At 45.3% G+C, this 11614-nt stretch overlaps 1 protein-coding gene across 3 annotated transcripts in view; it reads right to left on the reverse strand.

Moving 5' to 3' along the window:
* FARSB (phenylalanyl-tRNA synthetase subunit beta) overlaps positions 1-11220 on the reverse strand; it is a 119412-nt gene extending 108192 nt beyond the window's left edge. Inside the window, exons 1-5 of one of the 3 annotated variants that reach the window (XM_030216610.1) lie at positions 11094-11220; positions 10753-10808; positions 7199-7353; positions 3760-3832; positions 2956-3071 (exon numbers count right to left, since the gene is read on the reverse strand). In XM_030216610.1, coding sequence (XP_030072470.1) covers positions 2956-3071; positions 3760-3832; positions 7199-7353; positions 10753-10808; positions 11094-11151 — 458 coding nt within the window. In that variant the 5' untranslated portion in view covers positions 11152-11220. The other 2 variants (XM_030216611.1, XM_030216612.1) reach the window with 2 other exon arrangements.
* Positions 11221-11614: the final 394 nt, after the last annotated feature.

Genomic DNA, 11614 nt, shown 5'->3' on the forward strand with positions numbered 1-11614 from the left:
TCCACCGGCAACGCCGTTTTCTTAGTCACCGCAGCGATTAAAGAATCCACGGTAGGCCACAGATAGGCCTCACGTTCACTTTCAGTCAAAGGATAGAGGCGGGACATAGCCCTAGCCACTTTAAGGCTCGCTTCAGGGACATCCCATTGAGCCGAAATTAAGGTGTGCATGGCATCATGCACGTGGAAGGTTCTAGGCGGGCGCTTCGTCCCCAGCATAATGGCAGAGCCAACAGGGGCTGAGGGAGAGATGTCCTCCGGAGAGGAAATCTTCAAAGTGTCCATGGCCTGTATCAACAGGTTGGGCAAATCCTCTGAGCTAAAAAGCCGCGCTGCAGAGGGGTCATCTGCTCCATCCGAGCGGGGATCCGTCTCCTCCAAGGAATCCGCAAAGGACCGTTGGGAGAACTCAGATACGCTGCCCTCATCTACATCGGAGGAGACAAAGTCCTCCAAGGCCTGGGAATCAACCCGAGGGCGTTTACCTCTGGGAACCTCAACCTCTTTACCAGACGAGGGAGCAGGGGCAGCGTTTTGCATAAGGAAGGCCTGATGCAGCAGCAAAACAAACTCGGGGGAGAAACCCCCCAGACTGTGCACTTCCGCAGCCTGGGCTACAGCCCTAGACGCACCCTCAACCGGTGCTCGCAAGAGCGGGGGAGAGACATGCTGCGCATCCAAAATGGCGTCCGGCGCGACACTCCGCGAAGGAGCCGCGCGGGAAGAACAGCGCTTAACTTTAGCCGCTTTTGTGCCGTCGCCCAAATTAAGGGCGTTCATGGCATTAATGCTCCAACCTCAAGGGCGGCCCAAGAAGAAGCCGTCCGAGCCGCGTGGCCGGCCAAGATGGCGGAGGCGAGGAGCGGGGGATGGGCGTTTATGGCGGGAAAAACCGCCACGCCGGAGGAAGGACCGGGACATTCATCGGTCACGAAACTGTCACCCAACAAAGGCGAATCAGGCTTTAAGACCCCCGCATCCCCTCTAGAAGCGCTCAAGCGATCCGGGGAGCGACTCTTTGCGCCCTCGCCCTCCGACGCCATATGCCACGAGGAGAAGAATCGGGGAACCCCCTGCCCGCTATAAAAAGGTAAAAATTACCTGCTTGCCGCTCCGAGCTGTAACGACCTGGTGTCCCAGTGAGTAGCTGCAATAAACGTTTAAATAAACGTCGAAATAAACGCCTTTAAGGACGTTCAAAATTTTTTTTTTTTTTTTTTTTTTTAACGGAGCCAGCGGGAGGGGGGAGAAAAGGAGGGACCTGGCACCACCAGGTTTGCACTTGCTCAAAAGAGCCCTCAACCCCAGGCACTCAACAAAACCTAAGAATTAGGCTTGGAGGCCTAGCCAGAGCTGCTGCTGTGTGTGACCACCACCTGCTGAGATAGAGAACATACTGAGGAGTTTCCGGCAGCACATGACCACATATAGGGAGGCAAAAGTTTGCTCTCTATCTCCACCTGCTGGTAGATGGACACAACCCACCAGTCTATGGATTGATCAGCTTGATGATATGGAAACTGCCATTTTCAAGGCAGCGCTGGAAGAGGAAAGGGTTTACTACTCCCTCCTCCACCATTACGGTATTGGGGGGCGCTAGATCACCAGGTTTTGGGGAGGGGGGTGCTTCACTTTGCGGCCACTGGACCACCAGGGTTTTTTTGGGGGGGTGAAATTGTGTCGCTGGCTTGTTTCGGGGGGGGGGGGGGGGACGGGACTGGAGGTCCGCTGGCCCTCTAGCCCTCATGTTGCTGGCTTGGGGTGGGGGGGGGGGCTCTAGGCCACCAGGGCCATGTGTGGACATGGGAAGGGCATAAGTATGGGTGGGGCGTTCCCACTTATATGCTAAGTTTCTGAAATAGTGTCAGTTATGCACGCAACTGAAACATTTGGTCATGATCATTTACACCAGCCATTGACATGATGTAAGCAGCAGCAGTGCCTAAATATTGGTTCATAAATGCCCACTTACGCTAAGTATTCTATGTTTCAACAATTTTATTGATGATTCAACATGTTAAACACAGCCAAAAGGTTAAGTATACAACAATTTGAATAACAAAACACACGTAATAAGAATAGGCAATATTTCCATCATCAAAGTTTACCAATTTTCTCCCATCCCCCCCAACCTTGTACCCCCCCTTTTGTTTTAGATTTTATTCCCCCCCCCACACACACAATTTTTATTAATAAGCCAGCATGTTAGACAGTACTAACCAGTACAGCAATTATCACAGATCATAAATTCAACAAACCATGCTGCCCAAAACTAAAATGTAAAAATCCATCAGCATGAAAACGCAATTTTAATATTGTCTCCCTCCTCACCCAACCTCCCTTCCCCCCTCCCCTATCCCCAGGAGGAATAGTCCCCTCTTATCTGTAACCACATAGTAACAAAGGCCAGACAAATCTGGCCCATAGCCTAAGAGGCACATAAATCAGCAGTAATCTATTGAGCCTCTCTCAACCCATACCACCAACCCAGTACCAAACCCATTAATCAGCTACCCATCGAAACCCTCCCCTCCACCCTACTTTCGAACCCAAACCCATCCCACCTATCCAGGATTGAAAGGGCCTAGAAAGTTAACCCACATATGCTAAGTATTCTAAAACACATGTATAATCGCCGATATAGAATTTGCACTTAAGTGTGCAGCATCTTAGCACCTACATTTCAGCAGTTGTTTCAGAATTATCCCCTAAATGTTTAGGCCACTTTTTCTCAACTTGACAAGTAGCACTCTCTCGCCAGTCTGTTTTTTCAGGGTATCCATAATGATTAACTTACATGTACTGCTTCTGCTGCATGCAAACCTCTCTCATGCATATTCAGCGAGGCTATCCTGAAAAATCAGATTGGCTATGGGTACTCCAGGACTAGCTTGAGAAACTCTGGTCTAAATTACCTTGTGATGGCAAATGCTGTCCCAAAGCTTTAAGAATTTACCTGCAGATGTTCTGATGCAGTTTGTCTTGCAGGTCAATAAAGCTCTCATAGCGCTCGGCAGTGAATTTTATGTTACGAAGGACTGCGGCCACTGCATGGGGACGAATTTCAGCAGTCTGCAAGGAGGAGACTTATTAACCAGTAACAGTGTGTGGGGGCTTCTTCCAAGAGAAAAATTCAAGGCAAGCAAAGGAGTCAAACTGAAATGCTAGGAAGAAGTTGGGTCATTTAGATTTTTTCCCCCATTTATTCTCCATTACGAGTATCTTAGAAAAAGAGCAATATAAAAAGGAATGGAGTGGAGGAATAGCCCAGTGGTTTGAACACTGACCTGACAACCAGAGAAGTCCAGTTCTACTTCCACTACTACTCCTTGTGATCTTGGGCAAGTTACTTAACACTGCATTGTTATCAGGTACAAACTTACAATATAACCCTCCAAAGACAGGAAAATACCTAATGTATCTCACTATAACTCACCTTGATTTACTACTGAAAAAGAAGTGAGCTAAATCCAAATTAATAATAATAATATTAAACTAGAATAATCAAGATAAAAAGAGCAGTGTCCCATTTCCTCAAAGAGAAATAGTGCACCTTAAATTCTTCTTGGTGGTTTCTCTTACAAGCAGAACAGGGAACAGTAGAGGGGAGTAGTTGGTACGGATGAGCACATGGTCTTTATCTGCCATCACTTTCTGTTTCTCTCAATTATATAATGGATTTAGTGCAGTAGAAAGTATCACTCATGCAAATATCAGACTACAATACTGAATTCTGAGAAGCTTGTACAACCATTTCTACCTCTTCAGTGATTATTAACCTCTGGGGCTCTCCGTTTGCTGGTGGAATCCTCTTGTACCTTGGTGCTTCTATCCTAAAATAGAATGCAAAAGACATTTTGAACCATTTCAACTCCCACAACAAATCCAGAAAGAAAAATAACTGAACACGAAAAGCATAATTTATAGGGAAGAAAAGTTCTTTGGCAATGCAACTGGAAAAAGAAAGAACACTACAACTATTCAGAACTACAGCTAATGTCTCCCCCTATACAGAAAGAGAATTGAAGTAAAATTGGAAAAAAAACCTCATGTCTTTAGCTGAAATGTAAGCTTTTCAGATCATCACATTGGCGTCCATACAATGCTGCAGTCCATTTCCAACCTCTGCTTTATTAACAGAGCCAAAATGCTCAAATTGACTTACAGTAACTCTCATTCAATTTAGTTAATCTGATTTGGGGAAAAAAATAGAAAAACCCCCAAACAGACACTGTTTACATCAGGCTAACCCTGCCTATTTTCTGCCACATCTGAAGAAAGGAACTTGTGTGTATACTTTCAAAACCACATATCATCTGTGAATAATTTTCCTGCCAGTCTAATGAGAGCTATCACAACCTAGAAAAGGATCTAACAGATTTGGCTGTTCTATGTCTTCAGGTCCCAGGAGAAAGAAAAGGATTACAATAACAGAAACTGATTTTTGAAGTTCAGCCATTGCCTGATGCACTTTGGATTTTCAGAGCAATCAAAAATAGCCTCTTATTGGGCTACATTGCCATTAGCCTTCATTTACAATTACCCATGAATTTTTCCCCAATTTTATGACACTCATCCCAATTAACTTAGCTCAGTTGCTGCAGTCCTTAGTCGGTGGTCATGTAAAAGGACGACTTCTAGAATCCTGCCTCATGGGCCCCAAGTCCAATTACTAGGTGCAACGACAGACTCCTTCCCAGGGACTGTCAATTCTGCTTAGTTAACTGAAAGCAATGAACTATACTATTTCTTATTATTCTCTACATAATATGCTCAGCCTCCAAACTTGTTATTCCTTAGTCAGTGGTCACGTAAAAGGACGACTTCTGGAATCCTGCCTCATGAACCCCAAGTCCAATTACTAGGTACAATGACAGACTTCTTCCCAGGGGCTGTCAATGCTGCTTAGTTAACTGAAAGCAATAATCTATACTTATCCTATATAATAATTCTCACCACCAACATTCTAATCGGGAACTGCCTGTGTCCATGCCTCCTTCTTGAGCTATGCTCTGTAGCCAGGCTGACGTCACTAACAGCTGATTCCAAGTGGCAGGGAGCAGAGCATCAAACAACGACCCTCCTCTCCCCTGCCCCCCCCCCCCTCCAGCCACCCATGTCCTGCAACCCTCCCCTCCCCCCCTGCAGCCACCCATGTCCAGCGGCGACCCTCCTCTCCCCCTGCCCCCCCTGCAGCCACCCATGTACAGCGACCCTCCTCCCCCTCCTTACAAGGACAGCCTCCAAGACTTCAGCAGAAGTCTCGGCGGCCATTTTCAACAGCGATCCAGCAGTGGGGGAGCGTCAGCACCAGCAGCGGGCAGGCAGGACTGGGGATCTTTCCTGCCTGCCCAGAAGATTTCGTTACACAACCTGGGTGGATGAAGGAGGGACAAGTGAGAGAGCAGGGTCGCTGGACATGGGTGGCTGAAGGGGGGGGGGGCAGGAGGAGAGCAGGGTCGCTGGACATGGGTGGCTACAGGGTCGCTGGACATGGGTGGCTGAAGGGGGGCAGGGGGAGAGCAGGGTCGCTGGACATGGGTGGCTGCAGGGGGGGGCAGCGGAGAGGGTCGGTGGACAGGGGTGGCTGGAGGGAGGGGGTGAGGGGGTCCTAAGACCAGAAAGGTGGGGGTGAAAGGGGGCCTCAGACCATAAAGGGAGGGGGGAGGGGCGCATACTCACACTCTATCACATACACTGTCTCTAACACACTCTCTGTCTATCACACTCTCTCTCAAACATACATTCCGAGGAAAACCTTGCTAGCGCCCGTTTCATTTCTGACAGAAATGGGCCTTTTTTACTAGTTTCTTATAATTCTCTACATAATATGCTCAGCCTACAAACTTATTATTCCTCAGTCTGTGCTGTTCCAACTCTGACCACTAGGGGGCACTCTCTGCTACAAAATGTACAAAAGTCCTGGGAAGGCAGAGGGCCACATTGAATGAATTTGTAACAGGTTACTGTTAGTAAATAATTAATCCTCTAGTCCAATGATTTTCAACCTTCTTCATCTCACAGCATACTTACAAAGCACAAAAATTGTCAAGGTACACCACTGAAATCTAACACACACCCACACACCCACCCCTGCTAAGATCCATTCCATTTAATTATGCTACTGAAGTACATTAGAACACCAATATACCTTCTATTGGAAAACAGAACAAAATGGACTGTTACAGATTCCTACATAGACACCACATAGTAGCAGAATCCTTCACCTCAGTTGCAGATGCAGAACATGACTCTCACCTGATACAAAATAGGGAACCACAAAAAAACATGCGGACAAAACCTGAAAGAAATACTGGACTCTGCATGTTGTGCAACAGCAGAGAAATAAAAGGAAATGCATGTCCTCCTGCACAATGCAAAATAAGCCGACAGATGGAAATTCTCATCACTAAACTGAAAATAAAATAATTTTCCTACTTTTGTAGTCTGGTGACTATTATTCCAATCATCTTGTTCCCAATCTTTGGTTCTGTTTTCCTCTGTCTGTGCTCTTTTTCCAGGGCCTCCTTTCCATTTGCTATTTCTTTTCTTAGCTCCTGCCCTGTGTCTGTTTGGCACTGATCTTTCATGTTCAGCTTTCTTCAATTTCTCTGCCTCCTTCTCAAATCTATCTTGCCTCCCCTTTTTCCTTCCCTATATGTACAACATTTCACTCATTTTCCTCTGTGGTACTGTCTCTCCTCCTCACCACCCCCGTTGCCTCCCACAGGTTCAATATCTTTTCCTACCTTCCTCCTTCCACAAGCCTCCCTCTCCTCTCCACCGCAAATTCTATAAACTTTGTGGTTGCCAGCAGCTATTAGAACAGGCTTCCTCTGGCCATCTGGAAGCTTTCCCTCTCTCAATCCTCCCATATGGCAAAAGGAAGTCGAACCAGGACCAGGGGAAGGCCTGTTTTAATAGCTGCTGGCAACTGCCAAGTTTGTAGAATTGCGGCAGCGAGGAGAAAGTCCCAAGGGAGGGGAGGAGGATGCTAGTAGTGTGATGCCTATGACCTGGAGGGGATTCCTGAGGCACATCTGGAGGAGCAGCCACAGCACACCGGCCTGCGCAGTTTATCAAGCAACTGACAGTGATAGAGTCACGGAAACAGTAGAGTGAATGTCAAAGAACATTCCCAAGAACTCCAGTTCTGCTTGGTAGTACCACAGAAGAATACAACTTCAGAGTTCCAGTACCGTTCTTTAAAGACCTGAAGTCCTTGCACTAATCCTTCCAGGCACAAAAGATCATAGCGGTTAGCAGGAACATCGATCTTGAAGAGAATGACTTCGGACGCACCCTCTGCGTTCCTATCACCTCGCTCCTTGCTGATTATGTCCTTTTCAGAGGTCTAGAACAGAGCCAGACAATTAATGAAGAAAATCACACTGGAAAAATCTTATAAACTGAGACAGGAAACAGCTGTTTAAGGGAACATCGCAACATAAAACTACAATCTGACAATAGGTGCCTCCCCAGTCACAGGCAGTGGACAGAGGTGGGCCACACAGGCCCCAAATTTCCTTTTCAAAGCAGGAAACTGACATGAAGATTTGATGAGACTATCATAAAAAACTCTGTATTTACACCAGCACAAAGTCAGTGGCATGGGGTCGGCCCGATCCACACAGCATCAGTAAACTAATAACGAAAATCACTAAAGCATGGGTTGGGCACAAAGAGGCCAATGCAGAAAGCAACCATGAGCTTAACCATGTGGTTACCATGGCTTCTACGCGCATGTTACTAACCTAACAATGCAGAAAGGGGTTGAGCGCGGATATACTTGCACAGAAGATACCGGTGCACGTACCATTAAAATGAATAATGTTGAGACTATTAAGTATTCCGCTGCAATGCACAGAAGAAAACAGCGGCTTTTCATGTGAGCACAATGCAAGAAAAGTTTTGTCAGGTTCAGGGCAGTGTACTAGAGTTGATTGAAAGGATGCCATGCCCTTTTTTGCGATTTAAAATACATTGGTTTTCTTTTTTCTCCAGCCAGAATAGTATCTGTAACTTGAAAACACAGATTGGAGGATAAAAGCAACAATGTGCACGTGTCTGAACAAAAACAGAAGTGCCAGCACTTATTTGAAAATGTTGCACTTGAAATTTTTGTGAGGCTAATATTTATGTGCAGAACAGCTGCCGCAGATGTGTGCTGACACTTTATTTTTCTTCAGACATGCACACAAGAAGCTGAGCTTTCCACTGAACCTGCACACAAATTCTGTGTGCATAAAATTAGCTTTCTGCATGGCACAACTTTAACCTCATATTACAAGTCACACACTCAGCTCTACCATGTAGCTTTCTGCTTCAACCCCAGAGAGTCATTAGTGCCCAGGAAGTGAAGTTAAATCCTGAGATTAAGTCGGCCATATGATACTGCATTTAAGAAAGGAAACAAGGCAGACTAGATAGACCTTCACTCTCCCATCATATTATGTTTTAATCAACACATCAGCTAATGTGCTTAGAACAGGAGTCTCAGACATACACACTGTGGGCCATTTTCAGCCCAATAAGCTCCCTCATCAGGCCTGTGCTCCTGTCCCCTCCACGTCCCCCCCCCCCCCCCCCCCCCCCAACTAATGCTCTGTCCAGTCAAGTTTTGCACTCACACTCCGAAGCGCATCTTGGAGGCATAATACTTCTGGATTATTTATATCATCCTCTCCCTCCAACATGATTTACATAAGACAAAGGTTCCCAAACCTGTCCTGAGGAACCCTCAGCCACTTGATTTTTCAGAATATCCACTATGTATATTCATGTGATAGTTATGCATGCATTGTCTCTTAGATGCCTATCTTTCTCATGCATATTCACTATAGATATCTTGAAAATGGAATGGGCTGGGGGTCAACCCAAGACAGGTTTGGGAACCTGAGACATAATGATATAAGAGAAGCCATGCTGAGTTAAATCAAGGTCCATTGAGTCTAGCATCCTACCTCTGCCAGTGGCAGAGCTGGTCATGTGCATCCAAACAGATTCCAAAACGTAGTTCAAGTTCTCATAGCTTATTTCAAGGGATAAGCAATGACTTTCTCAAGTCTACCTGGCTAATAATTTTTATGGACTTTTTCTCCAGAAACTTCCAAACCTTTTTGAGTTCCACTATATTAGTCACTTTGATTATGCTCTCTGGTAGCAACTTATTTTCAATCTGCTAGTTGTTAGTTTCATGGAACGTCCTCTTGTTTTAGGGTTGTTTGAAAGATTAAACACTTAACAAAATTGACTCACTGTCCACATATATAATAGCAAAAACCCCCAAACCCAAAGTGGATAAAATGACTGATGCCAAACAGCTTATTCAAACGATTCTATAAAAAGAAAGGGAAAATGCCTCAGAAGTTCGTGGTAATACAGCACCCTAGCGGACCGGTCTGTGAAATGCTCCGTTAGTGCTCAATTAGGGCTCATTCAAAGCTGTACCCACTAGACCTCAATATATCATTGGCCAAAAAAACCCCTTTCAACACATTTTTTATTATTCATTTTACCAATTATTTCTCAAAAAAATCTGATACATAACTTCATATATAAAAAAAATCTTATGCAGCATGCAGCGCACTTATCTGTTCCCAACGGGGCCCGTTTCACCCGTAGACTTCATCAGGGATGCAGTGCTTTAACCAATTTCCGCCATTTTCATTTCTGGCTTCAATTAAGTGTCCACAGCAGTGGTATACCAAGGGGGGGCGGTCCGCCCCAGGTGCACGCTGCTGGGGGGGTGCCGCGTGCCTGTCGGCTCCGCTGGTTCCCTGCTCTCTCTGCCCCGGAACAGGTTACTTTCTGTTCCGGGGCAGAGGGATCAGGGAGCCAGCGGAGCCGACAGGCACGCGGCACCCCCCCCCCCCCCAGCAGCCAAGAAGGCACCGGGGGGGGGGGGGGTGTTGTGCTGCACCCTGGGGGGATAGACGCCGCTGCACCCCGGGGGGGGGGGGGGTGCGCAGTGGCAATCCGCCCCGGGTGGCAGCCGACCTAGGATCGCCACTGGTCCACAGTACTTATATAGTAACAACTCACAAACTAACAGTCATATCAAAATTTTAATTATCTCAAAAATAATTCTTCAATGACCAGGCCCTCCAACTCATGTTCTGCATAGCTGCATCAGGGTATGGTCCTATAAAGTACTAACATCTCACCTAGTGCTACGCATGGGTGAGGTTGGAGGGCCTGATCATCGATGAATCATTTTTGAGATTAAAAATCTTATATCAAAAATGTATTTATGTTTGTGAGTTGAGTTACTTATGGATGCTTAATTGAAGTCAATGATGATTTTAGCAACACACTAGGCAGTGTCCTAGGGTGAAATGAGTCACCTCTGAAGCTTCAGTTCACAGTTGTTTTCATACCTATTTGAGGAGCAATTGATGTGAAGATTTTCAACAATAGGTTTTGTTTAATATCTTCTATACCCCTGCAATTTTGAATTTTTGGGACTATTTATCAATAATTTATCAAATCACCTAAAAGACATTACTTTCGCCTGGTGCCATGGAAGCTGGAGGTACTCAAGCATTCAATGCCAAAAAAAATGGAAATAAATTAATCCAGGAAACAAAAACTACATATAACAACCTCCTTCTCTAGTGCTAGGTGTCTGGTGCACAATGGTCTTTTAAGCCATCTGAAGCAGTAACAGAATAGGAAGAAACAGCAATACAAGCAATAATGCTCCATGAGCATTATGAAATTACTTTTAAAGAAATGAAAATATAGTACTTACAATTTCATCAAGTTCTAAGCCGAACTCAAAACACAGTTCATCAAACTCTTCATCAGCTGTAATTAAATTAAGGCTGTTATTACAGCGTCCAATTTTGCCCCCCACCACAAAAAAAAATTATTAACGCAGCTAGACCAAAAGAGCTCATATACAAATAACAGTAACTATTACCCTAGAACAGCAAGGAGGAGCAGAAACGCTCGGAGAAAAGACAGTGTAGGATCAAAGGGAAAGTTAAAGAACCCGGTGAAGATTTAACTGAGAAGCGATATTTGAGGTTACAAGGACAGGCAAGCACGGCTGCAGCTGGAAGAGTATCTTATCTCGGGGACACTACTCACTATAAGTCCTGCCTAGGGCCCGGAAGAGTAGGTCTCGCTTCACACTGACAGTCGGCATGACTATCTCCACCCGGCTCCAGTCTCAGCATGCATCACCCAGGAAGAGGACCCCGGCCACCAGCTCTCACCAAGGAGGTTTGATTGAGACCAGGAGGACGGCATGACGTCGAAAAGTTGAAGCCACTTAGGTTAATCTATGTTTCCCCTTCCCCGCGCAGCCGTCGTTCTGCATACACTCAAAACAAAGCAAACAAACATATGAACTGCTGCATCCACTTTGTCGTTCTTTATTGTTGGTAGCATTTCTATTTAATCTCACTTATATTTTCAAACATTCCAGTTTGTGCAGCATACGGATGTACACAGAGGAAGTATAATAACGAATAACTTTTCATAGGTAGAGTAGTAATTTTTTTATAAATCATAATCAGTGTGTCATTTGACAGGTACTCAATATTCAGAGTTTCTATCTATTTATTTATTTATTTATTTATTTATTTATTTATTTATTTATGGCAGTT

The sequence above is a fragment of the Microcaecilia unicolor genome, chromosome 10, assembly GCF_901765095.1.
Source record: "Microcaecilia unicolor chromosome 10, aMicUni1.1, whole genome shotgun sequence".
Lineage (NCBI taxonomy): Eukaryota > Metazoa > Chordata > Amphibia > Gymnophiona > Siphonopidae > Microcaecilia > Microcaecilia unicolor.